At 41.5% G+C, this 26,573-nt stretch overlaps 1 protein-coding gene across 2 annotated transcripts in view; it reads right to left on the reverse strand.

Moving 5' to 3' along the window:
• The window catches only part of dock1 (dedicator of cytokinesis 1), a 589,776-nt gene that overhangs the window by 103,623 nt on the left and 459,580 nt on the right, over positions 1-26,573 (reverse strand). For both annotated transcript variants that reach the window (XM_080205635.1, XM_080205634.1), the window contains exons 33-37: positions 18,222-18,370; positions 8,467-8,552; positions 8,119-8,275; positions 4,785-4,825; positions 3,837-3,927 (exon numbers count right to left, since the gene is read on the reverse strand). In XM_080205635.1, the coding sequence (XP_080061761.1) occupies positions 3,837-3,927; positions 4,785-4,825; positions 8,119-8,275; positions 8,467-8,552; positions 18,222-18,370 (524 nt within the window). The remainder of the gene's footprint in view (positions 1-3,836; positions 3,928-4,784; positions 4,826-8,118; positions 8,276-8,466; positions 8,553-18,221; positions 18,371-26,573) is intronic.

Below are 26,573 nucleotides of genomic sequence, written 5' to 3' on the forward strand. Positions count from 1 at the left end.
AAATTTACACCTTACACTCATCCCAGCAAACCTACAGCTCAACTTTTAATACCATTATTCCTATGAGACTCCAAACTTTGTGGCCTGAGGCTCGGCTCTTCCCTCTGCAACTGGATCCTAGACTTCCTAACCAACAGTCAGTAAGGATAGGCAATGACACCTCCTCCACGATCATTATCTACACTGGTGCTCCACAAGGCTGTGTCCTCAGCCCCTTACTATACTCCTTATACACCAATGACTGTGTGGCCAAATCCCCCTCCAACTCGATTTTCAAGCTTGCTGATGACACCACCATTGTAGGTCGGATCTCAAACAATGACAAGATAGAAAGAGATAGAGAATCTGGTGAACTAGTACAACAACAATAATCTCTCCCTCAATGTCAACAAAATGAAGGAGATAGTCATCAACTTACAAAATCATACGTAATAGAATCTTCCTATGCAGAAAGAGACCATTTAGCCCATCGAGTCTGCACCAATCACAATCCCACCGAGGGTCTAGCCCCATAACCTCTTGCATTTACCCTAGCTCGTCTGCTGACATGAAGGGGCAATTTAGCATGGCCAATCTACATAACCCGTACATCTTTGGACTGTGGGAGGAAACTCCAGAGCACCCAGAGGAAACCCATGCAGACACGGGGAGATTGTGCAAATTCTGCAGAGACAGGGACCTAAGCCAGGAATCGAACCTGGATCCCTGGTGCTGTGAGGCAGCAGTGCTAACCACTGTGCTACCACGCTGCTGTCTACATCAAAGGGGATGAAACAGCAATGGTCGAAGGCTTCAAGTTTTTAAGTGTTCAGATCATCAACAGCCTGTCCTGGTGCCTCCACACTGACGCTATAGTTAAGAAAGCCCATCAATGCCTCTACTTTCTCAAGAGACTATGGAAATTTGGCATATCTGCTACAATTCTCACCATCTTTTACAGATGCACCATAGAAAGTGTTCTTTCTGGTTGTATCACAGCTTGGTATGGCTCCTGCTCTATCCAAGACTGCAACAAACTACAAAGGATCATGAATGAAGCCCAGTACATCACTCAAACCCAGCCTTCCATCTGTTGACATAGCCTATGCTTCTCGGTGCCTCAAAAAAGCAGCTAGCATAATCAAGGACCCCATGCACCCTGGACATACTCTCTTCCACCTTCTTTCATTGGGAAAAAGAGACAAAAGTCTGAGTCACGCACCAACAGTCTCAAAAACAGCTTCTTCCCTGCTGCCATCGGACTTTTAAATGGACCTACCTCGCATTAAGAAATTTCTCTACACCTTAGCTATGATTGTAACACTACATTCTGTACTCTCTCCTTTCCTTCTCTACATATACTTTGTCTGTATAGCACGCAAGAAACAATTCTTTTTGCTGTCGTGAGGAACCTTCTGGGGGTGCAAATGTGAGTACAGCCCCAGCTGAAAAGGGACATACCTGGGCACTGCCCCCTGGCAAAGGTGCCAGTGAAAGCCTCATGGGGGCAGTGCCAGGATGCCTGATGGACACCGACAGGTGTCAGGTTGATAATACCAGGCATACACTTGGGGTCCCAAGTGGCACTGCCAGGATACCAGGCTGGCAGTGCCAGGCTTGAACTGCCCAAGGGGCACTGCTTGCCCTTGACCACACTGGGAGGCTTCAATAGCCTCCCACCGGTGAGGCCACCATGCCTAGTCCCTGCTGTTGGGGACCATAAGTGATCTTTGTTGGTGAGGGCCTCCACCGGTGAGGCTGTCAAGACGACTGCATCCCAAGCTCACTAATAATATTTAAATAGCCTAATGAATGTTAAAATTAGCCTCGTGCCTGAGATTGAAATGATAGATTGGGCAGGTAATGTTGCGAGAGGTCGGTGGAATAAGCCAGTAAAATCGTCTCGAGTCTCCTGTGGCACTGAACCTCTGATGTGCTGAGGTTAGCTGGATCGCTGCTTGCACACTCTGAAAGCAGCACAGTAGCATCTTCTGCAGGCCCTTCCATCTTGCTCTCCCGCTGCCTTTCACCCCTCTACCTCTCCTCCCAAAGACTTCTCTTTGTAACATTTCCTGTGGACACCTAGCCTCCTCTGAGGAGGTCCCTCTGCAGAGTACACAATCCCCATCTGTTGAAATGCAGATTACAGTGCCCCGTGCACTGATGACTGCAACGGACAGAAATACGCAAAGAGAGTCGATAAAACAAAACTGTCCTCAAATGAAAACAAAAATAACTCATACAGCAAATGCTCCTGCCTTCTTTTATTCTGCCCTTGGATGAGCAAAGTGAAAAAAGCAGGATGGCCCTGCGCACGTTACCTGTGCGACAGGCGTGAAATTGCACAGGCAACATAAAATAACCTTCAACTGCCCTTTTAATTGCCTGAAGTAGCTGAATGTCAGTGGGCCCTTTCCACTCCTATGCCAACTATACTAGCGTATGAGTGCATGATGATGATGTTGGGATATGCATCTAACATTTTTTTGCAATATTTTACAGTCTTCTAGGTTGGGCTTATGCCCGTTACTGCCACGTAAAACTCTGGTCCTGGTCTGAAGTTATTCCAGTTGAGATAGCAGTACTCCTGACATCGAGTAATTCCTGTGTGGCTAGGATTAGTGATTCCCTTATGAAGCATTAATTTAGACTCATTCATCAAAAGTAAACACTCGATAAACTGATTCAAAAAATCTGGTGTTCATAAACAGTACCTTGGAAGGACTCAATATTTTCAAACAAAGGAAGTGTGAAAATCAGAAAAGCGTTCTACATTTCTGTTTTGCATTTGTTTACAAACACAAGGTATTGTACTCTCATAAAGCTTTCAAACTATGGCCATAATTTGATGCCTCCCCAGCAGCAGATTTGGAGATGGAGGATCATTTAATTGGATGAGAGGTACGGAGTGGGGATCTCATCACCTTCCCACCTCCACTCAATTTAGTTCGGGCAGAAAGGTTTGTCCCAATGAGTCATTGAGACCCTCATGTGGGCAATTAATGCCCACTTTAAAGGTCCCCTCCTTTAAGGCAGGCAGTAGAGTTGCCATGCAGAAATCTTGGGAAGCAACTAGATGAGGGCTTGCTAGCAGTTTCCCAGGACAGAATCCTCATTCAAAAGGCACACATGCATAATAGAGGGACCCAGCATCTGGATGGGGCAGCTGTTGACTGGGGGAGATGACGACAGAGATACCCTGTTCCCTTCCTTTCAACCCCATCTCCCACAATGTGAACCCCCTCATCCTGTTCTCACTCACCTTTGGTTTTGGGCCCTACATTATTGTGGTGGGTGCATTACTAGCAACTGCTATTGCTGCCAGTAGTGCTGTTTGCAATACAGAATTGCTGTTCTCTGACTGGTTGACAGCACTGAGGACAAGGGATTTCCACATCCTTAATTCTGGGGAAGGCCTTATGCTGTCCACTTAAGTGCCTGATAGGTACATAACAGGCTAGGCCCTCCCCAATAGAGATGAAAGAGTGCTCTTGACAGCTGGAGTGATTCTCCTCGCCTGGAGTAAATTTTGCCCCAGATCTTTATGAGGCGGATTACACAGGTTTTGTCTGGTCTTTGTGTGAAGCAACCTTTTCGATAAAAACAGTGCCGTGCTTAAAATATAATACAACATATGGCAGGGTGATATCTCCAAACCTTTGAAACACAGTTGGAATTTGGAATATGATGCCACAATACTACATTACTAACTACAATGAGAAATGCAAAATAGGAGATTCACCTACTGGACCCATTACACAGTGAATTAAGTTTCATGAATTTAGTGAAGCCTTCACCATAATGATGACAGTCTTAAAGCTTAGAAAACAATTTGATACCTTGAGTTAAAACATTACCTTAAGAAGTTTTGCATTAAGCAGTAATGTGTAGGCAGCTTCAGTGTAGTTGTCACACTCTTTGTGCAGGTCACACAGCTTGTATAGATACCTAAGGAACAACGTTATCAATTTTGAACATATTGAATACGAAATACTGTACAGTGCTCTGAAGAAACTCCTAATATACCAAATTAAACAGGTTATTCTGAAGTAGAATTTGAACAAATCAACATTTGCTTGTATTACATGGGTGGTTTAATTTTGCCTGGGGACCTCTGAGTTTGGGAGTAATCTTATGCAGGGACTCCTGCTAAAGTACGCATACATGGAATTCAAGCGAGTATAAGTTCAAACAAGACAACACTCCATTCAAAGCACACAAATGATTAGTAACCATTGGGGAATGGGAGGATCTGTGGAACTACACCCAAGGAGCCAAAGTTTGCAGGAGAGTGTGGAAGGGGGAAAATGAAGAGTAGTAACATTTGCTGAATATATTTCAATAGCGAGTAATGCCAGTAAATACTGGCATAGTAACGCAGTCAATTACGATGCTGAGAGCTAGATAGCCATGAAAAAACGTCACAGTGTAGTATTTTTTCCAAGTTAGACGATCACTGGTCTCTGCTCTTGGCCACTGAGCTATTGGTCTGTGATTGGTGGGAATTTACCTTGTAGCACTGAAACAAATCACAGGGTGAAAAATTGAACTTTGCCCAAATTGGGCAGCAGATTAACAAAGCAACTATTTTTGTGTGCCATTCCCCAGTGGCCTGGGCCTCAATTTAAATTTGACCCTGCCTCTTATTCATATTATGCAGGCAGGCTGTGGACATGAATTCAGAGATTCAAAACGGCTCACCAATGGGTCCCAACCAAATTCCTCTTAATTCTTACTTATATGTTGGAAATGAATTATTTGTAATAATCCCACTTCAACTATACTGTGAAAGTGCTTTTGCATACCGGATGTACATTTCTTCTCTCTCAATTTCTTTGTAGAAATTCTGAAATACAGATCAGAAAATATTTTGCTTCCAATTTTGTAAATATACATAATTTTTAAAGTAATAACTATCTTAAAGCAGACAAATAATTTTTACTTAAAGACTAATGAGCTGATATTCAGCCTGTGTTGGCCATCAGAGAGCGAGCTGAGTGGGTGGGAAATATGGTGAGAGTCTGCAAACGCAATTCTCTCTGGCGAGATCGTATTTTCTGATTTGCCAAGCCCCTTGCTGGTGATGTCATGAGGTTCATGTCCACAAAGGGTGTGAAGCTCATTTTCATATTTTTGAATCATTTTGAGAATAATTACCCAGCAACCCCGTGCCAACACGATGTCATGCTGGCAAGGTTTGCAAAAGCTTTATGAAGGCTTGAATCAGCTTTGTAGGCGCAAAGGTAGACATAGTCCCTCGGGGGTTGGGGGGGGAGGGGGGGGGAGAGAGAGGGGTGGGGGAGAGAGGGGGGGGGGGGAGAGAGAGAGAGAGAGAGAGAGAGAGAGAGAGTGCCAACCTAGCAGTGCCAAACTGCGCCAAGGGCGAGTTTGTCTGGGGAGTCACATGTCAGGGTTCTCATTACTATTACAGAATTCGGGACCAAATTCCAAACAGTATTGAGATAAGACTGTGTCTTTGGCCATCAGAAAAATACGAGTCACGGAACCAGATTATAATCAAAACAATCCAGAGATTGGCATGGACTTGCAGGTTAACACAAGTTATTAATGGTGAGTGTACGGTGGTGGGTGAGGCCATTAAGGGGGTGGGGGGGGTATGCAGCTACCAGGAGTGGGGTGTGAGATGGTGAGCACTAATGTGGAATTGCAGGCATGGTGGGGGGTAGTCAGCAGTGCGGGGTGGGGGGTGGTGGTGGAGGGAATGCTGGTGAATCTTCCATGGTGGGATTGGTGAGACCCTTCGATGATTGTGTGGGAGGAGTCATCTGCGATATCTCCATGGTGGCAGTGGCGGTGGTGGTGGTGTAGGGTGGGTGGGAGGGGGGGTTTGTTAATCTTCAGTGCTAATCAGGGTGCCATTTAAAGATGGTGCCCTAATCTCTGTGGAGCTGGACTAACCAGCTCTTTCAGGCTCCACCTCACCAGAGTGAGGATGACAACCCCGTTCAGTTATCTCCTTCCTTCAAAGAGTCTCAAGATCTGGGCTAAAAGTTCAACTGTGCAACTGGAGAGCTCCACTCTGACACCAGAAACAATCTTGCCTAAGTCTAAGAAATGGAGTAAATTCCTAATTATTCTGCATAGCATAACTGGATGCCTGCTTCACAAGAGCAATGGAATTTCAAAATGGCATATTGCCAATACATCAGAGCAGCTTAGCTGAACAATGAATGCATAGAAATGTCAAGTCCCAGTTGCTCCCTTACTGTTGTAATGGTCTCTTAAGGGCAATTTAACTTAGAGGTTAATTCCCATTGTGATACACCGTTTGGCCCTATTAATGGGAAGCACATCCTCTTCATTTTTATGTTCAAAAATTTCTGAGTTGATTTTTATAAAATTAGCTCTTTGAGTTTGTTAAATTTTCACAGAAGTAAATCTTTCACATTGTGAATCTTTAATGCACCTATTATACTGTTCTAACTGGTATAGTATTGATGCGTTTTATTAGTGATGTGACCAAGCAGTTATGGTTAAATTACCCACTTGCAGTGCTGTTGATTGGGAGTAGACAACACTCTGGGGATGTATATTCAAACCGAGATTATTAGACTCTAATTGCCAGTGAAATTTCACATGACTTAGAGATGGGATGATTAGCTTCTTTTAATTATTTGAACTTAAGGGGTGGTGAAGAAGCCTTTAGAATTTGAAAAAAAATGAAGATCACTGCAGCGATGTGCAATATGAGCAGTGCAAGTCTGTCTTTTGCAGTGGCGACCAACACAAATCATTTGTTGCAAAAGATCAAAATGCACTAAAGCCAGGCCAAAATGGTCATATTAGGAAATACTTTTCACATAATGAGTGGTAGAAGTGTGGAACTCTCTCCCTCAAAAGCAGGGACAATTAAACATTTTAAATTTGAGATCTGCTAGCCAATGAAGAGATATGAAGCCAAGGTGGATGGCAGCTAAGATATAGATAAATCATGATGATCTCGCTGAATGATGGAACAGGTTGAAGGGTTAGCCTATTCCAATATTTGACATATATGCAGCCCTGTCAGAAAGATCCAATTGCCTAATTGTTATTAAGCTCTTCAAGTGCTTTTGCCTAGAACATACAAACATTCAGTGACATGAACAGACATGAATGTGCTCAACTGTTTAGCTATAATAATAAAAGTCAGTGGTACACAAAGACCATCTAACTAGCTGCTTATGATTTACCTCTTGCATTTCCGAAGTATATTTGTAAGTTTTTCAGCTTGAACAAGGAATTATTCAACAATGTGATTCTTTAAGGGTTACTTTAAGCTAAAGTAGGCTGGTCAGCCTTTTCCCATGTCTGCTTCAACTGATGGAGAAATATTTCAGATTTCTTTTAAATGGAAAATGACTTAATGTTTTATATTTCATTGTAATACACATTTAGCTGGTAACAGGCTTTGTCTTATTACAATTGTTGCCATGATAGCAGCACAGAGAATCTTGAGAAACAAATGGCCACTTAAACTATTAAGAAAACTCCAGAATTAGTGGGCACATCTAAAACATAAGTCAGTTTATTTGCTTGTCTTACTTTCAGTATCGATTTAATATTTGGAATTTAATGCAACTACATCACTGCATTCCAGATTTAAAAATAGGTGACAAACAAGCTTACTCACCCATGTGGTCTGTTACAAGTCCAAAGTCCTTTTCCAAATAAGGTAGATGGACTGGTCAATAAACATCCTGTGTTTGTCATTTGACACTTTGAAACGTACCAGTGTATGGGTTTGGATGAAGGACCATCATGATGTGATGGGATGATGTGGGGGACCCCTTCACATTTGTCTAATACATAATGTGTTTTTTGTCCATGGTGAACCAGAAAGGCAAGTCAGCTAGAATGTCTTCGTTATTTTGTTGACAGTCCATCCTTAAACAAAGGGATGTGTGAATTTCCCAATGGTTGTGAATGGTCCACATTTAATTAAGCTCAAATCTCAGGACTCTCTGGAGTAGATACTGCCAAAGGCCACATGGTTTTCATTTTAACAATCTGTTCTTGTTCAAAATTTTAAGGTATTGTCTGAAAGTTCATTAATATACTAGAGCATGGTACCATTATATGTACTCCAAATTCCTGAAGTTAATCACCATCATAAAAACATTCACAATAAACACTTACCAATACATTAACTGTACAACTCATTCGGTTTTCTTTGTTTTCATCATGCATGATTGTTCTGTAATCCAAAAGCCTCTCCATAAGCCTGACAACCAGCATGACAAAGGTTTCACCATTCTTAGCAAGGTACATGTGCTTTCTACAGTGTTCCAGAAGGCTGGATAAAGTAGTAAAGAGCATATTAATTTCATGCATAGGGAAAAAATAATTGAGGTCAAATTTAAAGAATTAGGATGTTATATATTATTCATACATTTCCATCATAACAAAGTCAAAATATCCTGAGGTATAATTGTTATGCTATTTGTCTCTGTTACAGGATAATTTTTCTCATTAATTGACACTTACATCTTCTCAAACAGCACTTTGTACTGTTCATCTCCTCTGCCTCCTTCTACTTCATGGTCTAGCTTGGTGATGATCTCATTTTCAAACTATAATTAAACAGTGTATATAAGCAATCAGCATTACATTTTGTTGTTAATTCAATGCAACTATTTCATTTATTTTAGATCTTTTATGATTTATAGACTGAGAAATAATGCATAAAATAACTATTCGTTTCTATCTTGCTTCATTGATCATCACGCAATGCATTTCAAAATGACCCTTTGTTAGTTTTAGTGCATTTGCAAACATTGGCAGGAACAAAGAGTAAATCTGTGGAAACCATGCTAGCTCAAGTAGAACTTTTTGCTCACTCTTTGATGAATGGATTACTCATCTTACTCAAATAAAACAATGTTTAACCTGTATGGATGAAAGTAGACAACTAAAAACACTGAAAAAATTTAAACACTGGAGTGTGAGATCAGATCAGTCAACTCCTTCAAACAGCCACAAACACGATAGAGCGAATAGTTTCCCCTTCTATCTCTACGAGACTTTGCAGATAGAATGCTCTTTGCTTTTTAGTTTTATGGGGTAATATATAGAAATATTTGCACTCTTGGAATGACTGCACAAAGAACATAATCATTAATAGACATTTGTGTCACTGTCGAGACATAAAGAAAATTTCATGTCATGATTCAGGAAGTCTGACTGGAGAGAACATATTACAGAACGCAAAGTAAAACCACTACATTAGTACACACAGTCGTCTCTGGTAGGGACACAATTTAGCAGGCCCAGTCCTGGGTCTGCCTTATAAAAGGCTCAGGTAATGAGTTCTAGCTGGGCAGACCACTGATTGTTGGCAGGGAACTCATACTCAGTGAGCCTCACAGGGAGATCAATCAGTGACTCTCCATGGACCTTGTGGGGGTTATCACAATTTATAAAGTCATTTTTTGCATTTTCCAAAATGGACAATTGCTGAGCTGACAAGATGGCTGTCGCTGCTCACATGCTCTCTTCCAGAAGTCAAAATTAACAAAGGGTCACAAAAAGATGTCCAAAATGGACAACTGTTGAGCTGACAAGATGGTTCTAGCTGGTCACATGCTCACTTCCAGCAGAAGTCAAAATTAACAATGGTTAACACCGCAAATATCTGGAATGTAACACACTTCTTGCACAGTACAAACATTCCAATGTAGCCAATGCAATAGCCCAGCTAGTCGGTCTGCTCCAGCCAACCTCGAACAAAGACAACCCTTCACAGATCCTTATCTCCAATAATGGTGGTAATGGCCTAAACATTAACACAATGGTTTCAACAGAGTCTTTCTTGTTTAACAACTCCAACCTGGTATCACATGATCAAGGCTTGGACCATCTGACTTCCTTTAATTATATAGTCTTTGAACCTTATGGTCAGTTACTATTTTGACCTCCATGAGAACAGAACTCCAAGCAACAATGTGTGCTGTCTACTATCAAGCCGGTGGCAACAAAAACCGTGCCTCCGGAGTATCTCACTCTGCATGCCTTCTCCCTTTGTGAAAGTCTCACTCTGAAAAGACGGATCAATCTATAACCAGTCAACCTTCCCTCGGAAGAAACCTTACCATAGACTTCTGACTCTAAGCACATGAAGCAATAACTTGTATTTTATTGTGGTTGTGCCCTGCACCCTCTTCCTTACCCCCTGCTTATTGTGCAAATGCGAAAGGGATGGATGTTGCAAAGCACCTCTCGCGTGTATATGTGTTGTGTTTTTCTTCTTTACTCATAGGATGTGGGTGTCACTGGTTGGATCTAACTGTCCTCCATTTCAGAGTCAACCACATTGTGACCAAACCAAGTAAGGGTGGCAGATTTCCCATTTGACATTAGTGAACTAAATTATATTTTATGACAATCGACAATGGTTTCATAGCCATCATCAGATTTTTAATTCCAGAATTTTATTCAATTCAAATTTCACCACCTGCTGTGGTGGGATTTGAACCTGGGTCCCCAGATCTTGCCCCAGGTCTCTGGATTCCAAGTCCAGTGGCCATGCCACTATGTCACAGCCTCCCATGAGATGTAAAAATGAACCAGATTTTTCAACTTTACCTTGCCTTGAGTATGCTGTAAGTTATTCATAGCTGATTTAAGGGTTGAGGAAAACAGGCTACCATTTCATAAAGCAGGAAATCAGAATACAAAAAAAAACCTGTTTACGGACAAGTAGGGGAAATCAAGATAGCTAAAATTAATCCCTTCCTACTGTCTGTGACAGATGAATCCACCATTATTGGTTCTTTGAAATGCCATTTTCACTGAACTTTGCCCAAGTCACAATTGGTGTTAATTTAATACTGGCATGAGAAGTCAACAAAATGCTTCACAATTTATTTTGAATTATGTTGTACCTTATACGTAATTAACAAGTGCATATTTCACTCTTTTGCTCAATGTCACTTCGGATGTTATGCATAACAAATTGGATTCACTTTAATCAGTCCCACACATTAGGTGTTGAGGCCTCTGCAAAATTTGAAGCATTATTATGTTTGTATAAAAACAAACATAGTCTTTATGTATCTATAGGAAAAGGTGGACCACAAAATATGTTCTGATGAAAGGTCACAACATTAGGTGTGATTCTCTGATCTTATCTGTTCCTATTTCGCTGCCAGCAAAAATGATGGATTTGGTGCTCAGCCAAGAGTCCATTCACTGCAGCAGCATTGGAAAATCCCAACAGCACGTGAGGTCAGCAGTTTTCAGCATAACTTTGTTCTGTCTCCACAGATGCTGCCAGAACTTTGTGCTACCAGCACTTTTGGTGTTAAATTTGCTTTTGCAGAAATATGTGCACTCAATTCTCTAAAATACATCAGGAGCATTTCATGCAGTTAATCAAGCATAAGAGATGCATTGCCCTCTTCTTTGCTCCAGATCCATCTCACTGACCAGCTTTTTGATTAGTCATCTTCTCTCCTGATGTCCTCTGCATCTTTGTACTGACAGAAAGAAAAAAAACCCAGATGGTGGTAATGTGAAATTTATAAATGGCAGGAGACACAGCAGGTCAATCAGCATCTGCATAAAGGTAGGTTAATGTTTTTGACCTAAATCAGTCATCTGTGTTTTTTTTAAAAGCTATATATATCTCCTATTTTATATTTCTATTTCTTTGGTGCTCAATTGATTTTCTTCTCTCCACCCTGAACTCTGACACTTTTTGTCTCTGAACTCATTCATTTTTTTTGCTACCAATCCATGCTACGCATTTCAGCACAACAAAGTACAACATGCATTTTATATTAATACATTTTAAATTCAGCTTCTTTTGCTTCTTTTTACTCTCTTTCCTTTATAGGTTCCCATTTTATGGTTGCTAAATGTAAATTGTGAGCCAGTGTGCACAAAATTTCTATGATACTCTATTCCCTTCATTGCACACTGCAGTGTCCTCACCAGAATGCTTCGCAATGTCTGATTTCCCACCGCACCCAACCTTGTAACGCCCTATTGCCCTCATTATCCCTATAATGTCTGATTCTTTTCACCTTTTTGTCCAGTGATGTCCAATTCCCCTCACCACCCAGCATTGTGATGTCGGATTCCCCTTACTACTGCCTGAGATATCCAGTTCTTCTCACCTTCTTGTCCAGTGATGTCCAACTCCCTTCACCATCCAACCCTCTGATGCCCTATTCCCTTCACTATTCCTGCAATATTTGATTCCCCATTCCACCCAAATATGCTGTCTGATTTCCCTCGCTATCAATCTTTTGTGATGCCTGATTCTACTAACATTCTTCATGATGCCCAATCCCCTTTACCACTGCTTCTTGATGTCTGAATCACTCACCATTCACCTGCAATGATCAATTCCCCTGCAATCTGATTCCCCTCCGCATCACCTCCACAATGTTTGATTTGCTTTGCCACTTCCTCGTGACACCTCCTCGCCCTCAACCCACTCACAATTCAATTCGCTACACTATCTGTCCACAATGTCCAATTCCCCTCATTTATGGTCACATAATTAGATTTAAGAAAAAAGTTTTAAAACCATAAATTTTTCTCCCCATTTACTTAGGCTGTTGATGAGTGAAATAAAAGCTACCTCTTTTGCAATAAATCGTTAGTTGCTAAAACTGTCCAATAATCCCACTTGATAGACTTGTAGTCTTGACATTATGGCTTTAATTTTGTAATCATACACATAGAATTGATGTTATAGGCTAATTTTATTATTTACATGTACTACATTTCTGCTCCAGTACTTTCAATAAAAATCAGAACCTGATGCGATTGCATAATTAGATAATCTGTTCTTAAAGAAAGCAAAATCAATGTTAGATCCAACATTTTGCAAAATTAAAGTGTTTCAAACAGGTTTAGATTGCATTTGAAAGTAACAACCTTAACAAGAACCTACATTTCTATAACAAAGAAACAGACCTCTTGCTTTATAAAGTAGAGGGAAAACTCAATGACTAGGTTTGTGTGTAAGATGCATAACTTGAGAGAAGTCCCAACAGGGTCCATTTGACTGTATCTCAAAAAAGTTTACTCCCAAAAGAGAGAAAGGAGTAAAAAAAATCAAAATATTTTAGATGCTGGAAATCTGAAATATAAATAGAAAATGCTGGAAATACTCAGCAAGGTCACGCAGAATCTATGGCGAAGGGAACAGTGTTATTGTTTCAGGGCTGTGATTCTTTGTCAAATCAGGAGAGAAGGGATTAAATTGCTGGAAAAAGTTTTAGAGAAGTTAGAATGTCAAATCATAGCAAAGAAACCAGTAGATATAAAATTTCAAATATGGGTGGAGCTAGTTAAGAAAACCCTTTTTGTCATGTAACATTTGTGTATTAAATTTCACCTTTTAAGTGAGAGAAATACTGAAAAAAGGCAATATAAAATGAAGGATACAATTATAAATGGGGTGCAGCAGCAGAACAACCTGGGAGTTTATAGGCACAACTATTGAAGGTAGTAGAGCAGGTTGATAGAGGTTTTTTTTATTCTTCAAAAGGTATGGGTATAGCTGGCCAATCTATCATTTAAGCCCATCCAAAATTGTCCCTGAGAAGGTGGTGGTAAGCTGTTTTCTTAAATCACTGAAGCCATGTGGTGTAGGTACACCCACAATGCTGTTAGGAAGAGAGTTTCAGGGTTTTGACTCAATGACAATGAAGCAATAACAATATATTTTCAAATCAGGATGGGATGTGGCTTGGACGGAAACTTCCAGGTAGTGGTGTTCCCATGCATTTGCTGCCTTTATTCTGCGAGGTGGCAGATTTCAAAGGTGCTGTTGACGTAACTTTGGTGAAGTGCTGAATTATATCTTATAGATGGTACACACTGGTGCTGTTATGCGTAAGTGTGGAGGTGGTAAGTGTGTAAAGATGGTTGATGGGGTGCCTAACATGCAGGCTGCTTTGTCCGTGATGGTGTTAAGCTTCTTTAATGTTGTTAGAATTAGATTCATCCAGGGTAGCTATGGAGTATTCCATCACACTCCTGATTTGAGCATTGTAAATGATGGATAAGCTTTGAGAGGCGGGAGATGAGTTACTCGCCACAGATTTCCCAGCCTTTGACCTACACTTGTAGCCGCAGTATTTTTATGCTTGGTCCAGTTCAGTTTCTGGTCAATGGTAACCCCAGGATGTTAACAGAAGGGAATCCAGTGACGGTAATGCCACTGAATATCAAGAGCAGATGTTTCGATTCATCCTTTTTGGAGATGGTCATTGCCCGATACTTGTGTGACGCAAATATTACTTGCCACTTGTCAGCTCAAGCGTGGAGTTTGTCCAGGTTTTGCTGCATTGGACATTTACTGCTTCGGCATCTGAGTCATCGCAAATGGTGCTGAACATTGCATTCGTCAGTGAACGTCCCTACTTCTGACCATAAGATGCAGGGAGGTCATTAATGAGGCAGCTGAAGATGGTTGGGTTCAGGACACTAACCAGAGGAACAATATCCTGGGATTGAGATGATTGGCCTCCTACAACCACAACAACCTTCCTTTGCATTGGGTATAAATTCAGTCAATGGAGATTTCTCCCCCCTGATTACCACTGACTCTAGTTTTGCCAGGGCGCCTTTATTTCACACATTGCCTTAATGTCAAGGGCAGTCACTGTCACCTCATCTCTTGAGTTCAGCTCTTTTCTTCATATTTGGATCAGGGCTGTAATGAGGCCAGGAGCTGAGTGGTCCTGTTAGAACCCAAGCTGAGCATCAAGTAGGTATTGCTGTATAAGTGCAACTTGATCGCATTATTGATGGTTGAGAGTAGATTAATTGGATGATAATTAGTCAGCTTGGCCTGTCCTGCTTTTTATGGAAAGGATGTTCCTGGGCAATTTTTTACATTACCAGGTACATGCTAGTGTTGTAGTTGTATTGGAATAGCTTGGCGAGATTGCGCTAGTTTAGAGCACAAATCTTCAGTACTATTGTTGGAATGTTGTCAGAGCCCCCTAACCCTTTCAGTATCCAGTGTCTTCAGCTGTTTCTTCATATCACATGGAAGGATCAAATTGCTTGAAGACTAGCATCTGTAATGCTGTACATCTCAGAAGGAGACCAAGATGGATCCACTCCACATTTCTGGCTGAAGATGGTTATAAATGCTTCAGACTACTCTTCTGCACTGATGAGCGCCCCATCATTGAAGATGGGATATTTTTGGGCCTCCTATTCCTGTTAGTTGTCTACTTGTCCACCATCATTTATGACTGGATCTGGCAGGGTTGCAGGGTATCAATCTGAACCATTGGTTGTGGGTTTGCTTAGCTTTGTCTCTTATATACTGCTCCCACTATTTTGCATGCAAGTAGTCCTGTGCTGTAATTTCACCAAGTTGATGCCTCATTTTTAAGTATGCCTGATGCTGAACATGGCATGTCCTTCTGCATTTTTCATTGAAACTCTGGGTTGAATCTCTGGCTTGATGGTAATGGTAATAATGGGGGATATAATACAGACTACATATTATGGTTGCAGCTGAATACAATTCCGCTATTGCTAATGGCCCACAGAGCCTCATGGATGTCCTGTTTTGAGTTGCTAGAGTGTTTAAAAATCTATCCTATTTCCTATGATGGCAGTGATACACATGATGGAGGGTATCCTCAGTGTGAAGATGGGATTTCGTTTCCGTAAGGACTGTGCGGTTGTCACTCCTGCTGATACTATCATGAACAGATGCAACTGCGACAGGTAGGCTGGTGAGTACTAGGTCAAATAGATTATTCCCTCTTGTTAGTTTACTCCCAACTGCTACAGACCCAGTCTTGAAGCTAACATCCTTTAGACTTGGTCAATGAGGCACAGTGTACTGAGTCACTTCTGGTAATGGACATTAAAATCCCACACCCACACTACATTCTGTGCCTTTGTCACCCTCAAAGCTTCCTCCAAGCAGTGATCCACTGAAGTAATATTGAATCATCAACTCAAAGTGGAGCAGGAGGTTTTATTGCCCATGCTTGACCTATGCTTTGAGACTTCATTGCAGACTCTGAGGCAACTCCCTCTTCACTGCAGGTGGGCCAGGACACACCCAGGGATGAGATGGGTGGTGTCTGTTTCATTGTCTGCAAGGTATGATTCCGTGAGTATGACTATGTCAGTCTGTTCCTTGACTAGTCTTCCCAATTTTGGTGCAAGCTCCCACATTAATATGGGGGACTTGGCAGAGTCAACAGAGCTACATGTTTTCTTGTCCAGGTTGATGATGGATGGTCTGCCCGGTGTAATTCCTTGTCCAATTTTCTGCAGTGGTGGTTCGATGCAACTGAATGACTTGTTTGGCCATTTCAGAGGGTATTTAAATATATGCTTTGGGTCTGGAGTCTCATGTAGGCTAGACCAGGTAAGGACAAGCTGTAGTATGGTAACATTTTGTAGCTTTTTTCAACTTATAAAATGTTTTTAAAATAGTGACTTTATTTGAACTGCTCAAGAGTATCTGGTTGGATGTTTCATGATACCTTTTAAAAATAACTGCAGACTGACAATAGTAGTCGCTAAAACATGCAACATTCTGGGATCAGCTGCAATAGGATTAAAGTGGATTTGAAAGCAAAATTGCATGACGGCTCACAACTTCCAGTATAACATTTTCTTCATAACATTATCATGCACATGATTAGAATCATAGAAACTTACAGTGCAGAAGGAGGCCGTTCAGCCTACGTATGCTCTTTGAAAGAGCAACTGGACTAATTCCACAGCCCCACTTATTTTTTTGCAACCCTCTTGAGTTTTTTTATTCAAAAACCTGCCCAACTCCCTTATAAAATAATTTTTAAAAATCAGCTTGCACCATCTTCTTAGAGACAACATTTCAGATCTTGACACGTGAGTAAAACTTTCCTCACCTCTATCCTAGAGCTATGACCTCTGGTTATTGACCTTCACACCCAAGGGTACAGCTGTTCTTTATATACACTATAAAACCTTTCATCCTTCTGAAAACCTCTTAACCAATTCTGTTCCAAAAGAAAAAGCCTTAATTTTTATAATCTCTCCTCGTGACAGATGCTTGTTATCATTGCATCATAATTATCAATATGGATGACTCTACAAATAGTATTAAACTTCACAAAAGAAAATAATCTTTTAGTCAGCATCAATGCTTTGTGAATTAACGATCTCTGCAAAGATTTCTTCGACCTGACCCTTTTGAGACTTTTCAGCTGGAACTTCTGAACCCAAACGAAGCGATCATCAAACAGCCCAGATATCACCAGGGAAGACCATCATCAGGGAAGACAGGAAAATTTGGCATGTCCACTATGACTCTCACCAACTTTTACAGGTGCACCATAGAAAACAGAAATTCTGGTTGTATCACAGCTTGGTATGGCTTCTGCTCTGCCCAAAACTGCAAGAAACTACAAAGGGTCATGAACGAAGTCCCGTCCATCATGCAAACCATCCATTAACTCTGTCTACATTTCCTGTTGCCTCAGAATCAAGGACCCCACCAACCCCAAACATATTCTCTTCCATCTTCTTCTATTGGGATAAAGATATAAAAGTCTGAGGTCGCGTACTAATCGACTCAAGAGCAGCTTCTTTCCTATTGCCGTCAGGCTTTTGAATGGACCTACCTTGCACTAAGTTGATCCTTCTCGACACCTTAGCTATGACTACATTCTGCAATCTATCCTTTCCTTCTCTATGAACATTATGCCTTTTCTGTATAGCATGCAAAGAACAATATTTTTCACTGGATACTAATACATGTAACAATAATAAATCAAATCAGGACATGCCTCTTTTACATGAAGATTCAAGTAGGTTGTTAACGGTGCAAGTATTTCACTAGAGCAGTGAGTCAGTGAGTGTCAGTTCACTTACACTGTTTAGTCTCTGAGTTAGACCAGGTATTAACTAACGTAACATTTCCAGAGTAATTATGCAGGTAAGTCCCACAAATCTGGCGAAAGTTTCCAACACGAAGCTCGTGCAGAAGACTTTTCTGGAGCGCCCCAGACAGCAGAGATAAGTCCATTGGAAGTTTGAACTTCCTGGGAAATTTCTGTGCATGTGTTAGGACTTGATAGGGTCTTGAAGCACATCTCCCATCTTATCTCAAATCTTTAGTGATCCATGCACCAAAAGATTTGGGCCTATATATATTTGTGGGAATAAATATTTATTTGCCTTACAAGTTTTACTTACAGATATATAATGAAATGCAGTCATAGTTAAATGGATTTCAATATGATCTTGAATTCACTTACCATCTGGAAACTTCTTGTTGAATGAAATTCACATTGCATCATATCAAAGAATATTGCAATTGTGGCTTTTCTTAGTTCAGTTTCTGGAATAAGAGTCATCTCCAAGATGGGACCCACCATTTCTGGGATAAATTTGATTTTGTGTTGGCCTTGAAGGAAAGAATAGCTCATAAATAGAAACAATTACATATTTTGTCAAAAAAAAATACCGTAACTGTACAAAATTAAGCAAACTTACAAAGGCCTGTAACTTGAGTTCAATTGCAACTCCATTCATAGTTACTTAACTTGGAATCCAGCTTCTCCGATCTTGCCCGACCTTTTGGCTAAGGCCAGGTGAGATCTGTGTAGTGCAGATGGTCTTCTGTTCAGAGATGTAGCATTGGAGGCGGGCAGGACACTTCTTATGGCATTGGTTGCCATAAAACAAGTAAATTTAGATGTCCAGCCACTTTGACAGGTCAAGGAGAGGGTAAGTGTATGACTTAGAAATCATTGAAAATCATAGAAACCCTACAGTACAGGAGGCGGCCATTCGGATCATCGAGTCTGAACCGACCACAATCCTACCCAGGCCCTACTCCCACATCCCTACACATTTACCCACTAATCCCTCTAATCTACACATCTGAGGACACTAAGGAGCAATTTAGCACGACCAATCAACCTAACCCACACATCTTTGGACTGTGGGAAGAAACCGGAGTACCTGGAGGAAACCCATGCAGACACGAGGAAAATGTGCAAACACTCCTGCGGGGCGAGTGAGGGGTCAGGGAGGATAGTGGGTGGGGGTAATCATGTGGCAAATCTGGGGGCCGAGCAAAAAAGTGGGAGAAGGGTTAGAGTCCCATGTGAATTGGGGTAAGTAATGCAAGGATTTTGAGAGCTTAATGAGGCGGTTGGAGGACTGGTGAACGAAGTCCAACGGAAGGTTGGGATGGGGGAAGTTCTGTTGGATAAGGGGTGGGTTGGGGAAGTCCCTCAAGCGGTTGAGGAGTGAGGGAGGAGTCCAGGGTGGTCAATACAATAGTTATCCATAAGCTTGAAGTGATTTTTGTCGTACTTGTTTTTTTTTGGTAACAACAGCTGTATGACAGTTAGAATCACCCAAAGTTTGTGCTCTAAATCACCTTTTCAGGTAGTTCCCATTGTAAGGCAATTGCCTAAAGTTTGAACTTCCCGGGCATTTGTTATGCAATCCTCTCCTGGGAACTTCTGGACAGGTTTCCCCATAAAAGCTGCCCAGGAGCTCTGAAGTTACAGCCCAAAATGTGCCATGCATCGTAACAATTTCCTTCTTCATCACAAACAATGAATAAAACAAGAATGTAAAGACAATTGAACAGTTTTATGTAGTTAATATAAATTGAGAAATCATATTAACTTTTGTTTTTTGAACTTTAATCAACTGTCTGACGTGGGCCTATCAATAGAACCACAGCAACATTCTAGTGATGTTAATTGCAAAGTCCCATAGGCAGTGGCTGCTCACTGTGGGTGGATTTAAGAAATCACCTAATGTATGTCTTCTTCCGCAAATCAGAACATTAATGAAAGCATGAACTCCTAAAGCAGATTAGGCAGATAGAGAAATTGCACTTTAGGCAATCCTTTCAAATTATGCACTCAGTGAAATAAATAGCAACAAATGACTTCAAACTGTTTGCTACTTGGGTTGGGGGAGAACAATTCTTTATTGTTAATGACTTAGCACCCCTTTGTCCTCCATCTCACCGGGTCATACTAGGATTTGTATGTCATATTTCTGCATTTGGAAGAGTAACTACAATACACATTGAATGGTTTCTGATTATGTTGACTCCACTGAGATGCACTAAAAGGTAGACATCTGGCAGTGAAATGCTCTTGAGTCAGTTCTACTTCAATAACTAGCATTATACCATACATCAAATAATATTACCTTTAGTACTTTTAGCCTATTTCTGTTTATTATTATGACTTGGCATAATATTACCAGTGATAATGGTATTGTATTGATGGAGGAGTATAAAGCTTAACCTAAACTTTTTTGCACATCTATCTCTCCTCTTTGAACACGCTTTGTAAAATATATCTTTTTGGCTAAGCTTTGGATTATCTATCATGTGGCTTGGTCATGTTTTGTTCTGCAATGTTCCTGTGAGGTGTCTAAGAATGTTTGCTATATTTAAAATGCTATGGGAATGAAGTTGTTGCCAACAATGGAAAGATGAATTAATAGGAAAAAAAGTCAGTTCCTTAATCCATTATCACCATTTAAAAGAAAAACTTGAGCAATGCAAACAGTCATGTGAGCAATACATTTATCACTCAAGAACTTGAAGTCTTGATGCTGTCAATGCACCAATTCAGGGTGACTTCATCTGGGGCTAAAAGCCTTCCAAAAAAAAACACATGCAAATTTTAGGAAGAAAATTTGTTGCTTGAATCATTGCAGTCACTTGGGACTCTTGCACCAATTTGCAAAAGGGAAGAAGACAATTGATAACTGGAGGAAAGCGAAGATAGGTGTATTTATCTATGTATGCACCTTTGAAGGGTGCATGCACTTGATACAAGATTAAGGAAGAAACTCCTCTGAAAAGTACAGTTTTAAGAATTGTACACAACCAATGTCCTTCTGAACACACGAGACAGATGGCACACTTCATGAAGGTGGAGGTAGCTAAGATGAACAAGGAGTTGATGGTCCACTGTAGATAATTAACATTGGACAGAATTTTACGTAACCCTGCTGGCAGGTTTGCAGGTGGAAGGTGGCGTAAACTTCTTCAAACTTACCTGGTCCTGGACTCCTGGAACTTAGACTCTAGACACTGCAAGTAGCCCCATTCCACTGCAGCTTTTGAGGCTAGAGGGCTATCGGCCAAACTGATTAGTCAGTGGCTCTCTGGGGTGGGACATCCTCCCAAGTGAGTGTTTAAAAAAAGGATGAAGGAATCATAGAAAGCCTACAGTGCAGAAAGAGGCCATCTGGTCCATCGAGTCTGCACCGACCGCAATCCCACCCAGGCCCTATTTCCATTTCCCTACATATTTACCAGCCAATCCCTCTAACCTACACGTCAGGTAACTAAGGGGCAATTTTTTTTTAGCATGGCCAATCAACCTAACCTGCACATCTTTGGACTGTGGGAGGAAACTGGAGCACCCGGAGGAACGCCATGCAGATACAAAGAGAACGTGCAAACTCTACAGTGACCCAACCCAGGAATCGAACCCAGGTCCCTGAAACTGTGAAGCAGCATGCTAACCTCTGTGCTACCGGGCCACCCACTGTTAAATGGCTATGAGGCAGCCAGTATTGCCAGCACTGTGTTCACTGCCAACTCCTCTGATGTCAGGTAGGGAAACTGTCATCTGAAAAATCCTGGCCATTGTCTCCTTTGGAGGGCATTATTAGTTGGTCAGAAATCATGAATGGAGGAAACACCTCATCTTGTAGGAATCATCCCCTTCCTGTCAATCATGTCTGCCTTTCTTCTGCTTCCAAAAATGGAAAAGACAGCTGCTTCCTGCAAATGATGATCATGGATGTGCATATATTTCTGCGGTTCAGAATAACCTCATTACTAATATAGCGCAGCACTTCATTTGCATTTAGCACTATGGCATCCATAAAGGGAGCTGTTGATACCCATGTGTTTCAGCAATGATTCGGTGGGTAGCACTCTTGCCTATAGAAACATCAGATCAGGAGTAGCTTATTTAGCCCCGAAAACGTGTTATAGAATCATAGAGCAATAAAGCACAGAAAGAGGCCCTTCGGCCCATTGTGTCTGTACCGGCCATCAAACACCTATCTATTCTAATTTCCTTTCCCAGTGCTTAGCTGGTGGCCTTGTATGTAATGGCATTTCAAATGCTTATCTAAATGCTTCTTAAATGTTGTGAGGGTTCCCACCTCTACTACCCTTTCAGATGGTGTGTTCTAGATTCAAACCACCCTATGGGTGAAAAGGTTTCTTCTCAAATCCCCTCTAAATTTTCTGTCCATTTACATGTTCTCCTCGTGTCTGCATTGGTTTTCTCTGGGTGCTCCAGTTTCCTCCCACATTCTGAAAGACATGCTGGTTAGGTGCACTGACCTGAACAGGCGCCAATTTGTGGTGACAAGGGGGAGTTTCACAGCAACTTAATTGCAGTATTAATGTAAGCCTTACTTGTGATGAATAGACAAAATTTAAAAAACTTTGACTAATCTATTTACATTGCACTGTAATTGAAGGCGTATTTCCTCCAATTTTTGTTCCATCATTCATTAAGATCATGGCTGAATCCCACATACTCACCTTTTCCCTGCATTTTTTACCTTTGGATAGCATAGATCCAGAAATCTTGGGCCCGATTCTCCCGTCCTGACGTGCATGATTTTTGATGTGTCCGGATGGGAGAATTGTGTGTTGGCCATTTTGCGCATGCGTTCCCGATGCATGCGTGGTCCCCACAGCCAGAGAGCAGGCACAGTCAGGACTGCGCTGGAAACCGGCAAGAAGAGAGCTAAATCATTTAAATTTGTTTCTAATGTATCTTAAATCTCATTATTGGGCTCAGCATGGGATTTACTGGGCCGATAGCATTTCCCACCCCATCAGGAGTACTTCACTCCGGCGATGTTTAGAGTGGCTCCCCACTTGCGGAAACTAGTGGGACACCCTGCCGGAGTCCAGCAGCAGGTGTGGTGGTGGTGGTGCTCCCTGGGCATGGGCACCATGGCACTGCCAGCTTGTAACCCCAGTACTGCCCGAGGGGCAAAGTGTCAGTGACCGGGGGTGCCTTGGCACAGCCCAGTCATAGGGCAATGCCAAGGGGTGAGGCCTAGGGTACGTGCAGGGCCAAGGGGGTAGGGCCAAGAGGACAGGGCCTAAGGTAAGGGGGCAGGGCCTAGGAGCGATTGGTAGGGGTGGGTGATCCCGCTGTAACTCTGCATTGGGATTGGTTGGGGCTGGAGGGTGGCTAGCAATCGGGACCAGCTGGGGCGGGTGGTGATCAGCCTCCATCCCTCTGTTGCGGGGCAGTGGGGGTCTGCCTCCCAAGTCAGGGGGGGTGTCTGCTAGGATGGGGGTGATGGGGGGTGAAATTGCCACTGCTGGGGAGGGGAGGGAGGAGGTGCTTGGGGATTGGGGCAGGCCCGGAAATGCTCTGTGGGGTTGTAATCAGGCATGGGGAGTTTGGGGAGGGCAGCACTGCGAGGGTCCCAGGCTGGCTAGCAACCGAGATGGCCAGCAAGCAGTGACATGGCAGATCGGGGCCATTGCGCATGTGCAGAGGCCAGAACTGTCAGACTCTACTCCTTGAGCTTTTAATGATAATCATGATTGTAACCTCTGCATTGCACAGAGTGTGGGAGATTCGGGTCTGAAGTTGAACTGATAAAGCAGTTATGATTGACACCAGTTTTCCTGCCAATTCAGCACTTTTGGGAGAATAGGGCCCCTTACTTCTAAAATTAACTAATCTAGAATCAATTGCCATTTACAGAAGAGGGTACCAAACTTGCATCACCCTTTGTGTTGAAATATTTCTTAATTTCACTCCTGAGAGATCTGGCTCACATTATTAGAGAGTGGTCTCCAGACCTAAACTCCCCATCCATTTGAAATTATTTCTCCCAATCTACCCTATTTTCTCTTAATAGCTTGAAAACTTTGATCAAAATACCCATAAGCCTTCTGAACTCCTGGAATACAATCCTAGTTTGTACAATTTCTTTTTATAATTTAACCTTTGCAGTCCAGGTGTGCACTTTCCCCGATGTCATTATAACTTTCCTAAACTGTGGTGCACAGAACTGCTCAAAGTGCTCCAAGTTTGGTCCGACCAGGGCTTAGAGCTGAAACATAATTCATAATCTATCCCCTTGTAATTTATTCTGCTCAACAGAAAAGCCAGCATTCCATTAGTCTTTTTGATTACTTTCTGTATCTGTTCAAGGCGTTTTAACAGTCAATGCACCTGGACTCTTTGGAACTCCACCATTTCCAGCTTTTCATTATTTATTTCCAAAGTGGATGACCGGCTAGCAGATTTCTAGGGATGGAATCTCCACGCCAGGATCCTTGATCCTGGGGAAAGTCTGTTACTGCTCACTTAACCCTCTGACTGGTACTTAATGCAGCACGTCTTCCTGAAAGTAGATGACTATGAGCTCTCTAGCAGATGGACAAGACGTCTGTTGTCTTCATGAAATTCTGCTCCACGGAATTAACATCTGTAGAAATTCTCCAGTTAACTGCTTTAAAAGAAATACAATTCAATTCATCTGGCATGATCTACTCTTTTCAAATCCATCCTGGCTGCCTCTTCAACTGAGAAATTTAAAGATGTTCCACTGTTAATTGCAGATTCTAGGAATTTTCAGACAATGCATTTTAGGCTAACTGGTCTATAATTCCCTGGTTTCATTCTGTTGCATTTCTTAAATAGTGGAGTGACATATGCTGCAGAAATGGTTCCTGAACTGAGAGATCTTTGAAAAAATATAGCTGCGCCGTTGGCAAAATTCTCACTTACTTCTTCCAAAACCCTAGGATGATAACCTTCCAATCCTTATTCTTTAGTGTCATTACCTTCTCCAGTACTGTTAATGTGTTTATGTAAATTAGTTCCTATCTTTGATTCAACAGTAGTTTCCTCAGAATGTCATGTGTGCAATTTCCTTATTTATAGTGATATCATCATTATCAATTTTCAAGGGTCTTCTGAGTCAAAAGGTTGGGAAGACCCATTCCAGAGACTTGAGCAGAAGTTACAGAAACTGCTGTAGAATACAGAAATGTGTACACAGTTGGAAGTGCCATCTCTTCTGTGAAATATTAAAGCTAAGCCCCATCTACTTTTAGCGCCTCTCCCAATGAAGACTGTGGTCAAACAAGATTGTGTCATTGCACTAACTCTCCTCCATTTTCCTCACTGCAATACTGCTCTAATCTCCAGCAAGTTACTAACAGATAAAAAAAATCTACAGATTGATAGGAAATTGCTCAACCTACATTGTCTGCAATCTAAAACCAAAATCATTCTAAACTCAGACTTTCAGCTCGAGTATGCAGACAATGCTAGTCTGTGTGCTCACTCAGAACTGGTCATTGTCAGCCCCTTCTCCAAAGCACATGGGAAAGTGGACCTTTTGGTAAACACCCGAAAAACCATGGCCCTCTTGGCAAGACATCTTATTCATATGCCTGACACCAGACTCCTAAACTGTTCTATTTGGAATTTGATCACAGCAAGAGACTCCCAGGAGGACAATGTAAGCACTTGAGGGATATCCTGAAGTTGCTGAAATGATTAAACATCACCACTGTTGGATGCAACTCCCTGGCTCATGACCAATCAAAACAGAGAAAGTTTATTCTGCGAGATAGTGTGATGAACAGATTGGGAAATTTTGTTGGAGCAGGCAGAGACATAGTAAAGGTGTTGGAGAGAGTGCACAAATCTCCAAAACCTCATCTGCTTTACCCTTCAATCAAAATTGCTAGAAAAAGTAGCAAGCCTGAGGATTGAGTGAAGTTCAGCAAAGAAGGACAAAAAGATTGAGTAAGACAGGAAAAATAGAGTATGAGAGTAAATTTGCAAGAAGCATAAAAGCAGTTTGTAAAAGCTTTTTTTAAATATTAAAAGAAACAATATAAAACAGGAGCATTTATAATAGAGAACAAGTGGCAGAGCAATGAAATAGTTTAGTTCTGTTTTCATTAATGAAGGCACAAATAACTTTTCAGAAATGCTAAGGAATTAAGGGTCTTGTGAAGGAAATTAGTATTAGCAGAAAAATAGTACTGGAGAAATTAATGGGGCTGAAAGCAGATAAAACTTCAGCCTCAAGAATAAAGCAGTTGGCCATGGAAATAGTGTATGCATTGTCATCTTCCAAAATTTTGCAGATTCTGGAACAATCACAGGAGATTGGGGGAATAAATGGATCTTTTTTGAAGAGGCAGGCAGTGACTAGATGGACCCTGCAGGAACTAGTGCTTGAGCCTCAGCCATTTACAACATACATAGATGATTTAGATGAGGGAATCAAAAGTCATATTTTCAAGTTTGCTGATGACACAAAACTTGGTGGAAAGATGAGTGGTGAGGAGGATATTAAGAAGGTACGAGGTGACTTAGACAAGTTGAGTGAGTGGGCAAATACATGGCAGGTGCAAAATAACATGGATAAATGTGAAGTCAACCACTTTAGACGGAGAAACAGAATGGCAGAGTATTATTTAAATGGTGAGTGATTGGGAAATATCGAAGCACAAAGTGTCCATGTACACCAGTCACTGAAAGCAAACATTCAGGTACAACAACCAGTTAGGATGGATAATGCTATGTTGGCCTACATTGCAAGAG

Source organism: Carcharhinus amblyrhynchos, chromosome 17, assembly GCF_965287045.1.
Source record: "Carcharhinus amblyrhynchos chromosome 17, sCarAmb.v2.hapA, whole genome shotgun sequence".
NCBI classification, from domain to species: domain Eukaryota; kingdom Metazoa; phylum Chordata; class Chondrichthyes; order Carcharhiniformes; family Carcharhinidae; genus Carcharhinus; species Carcharhinus amblyrhynchos.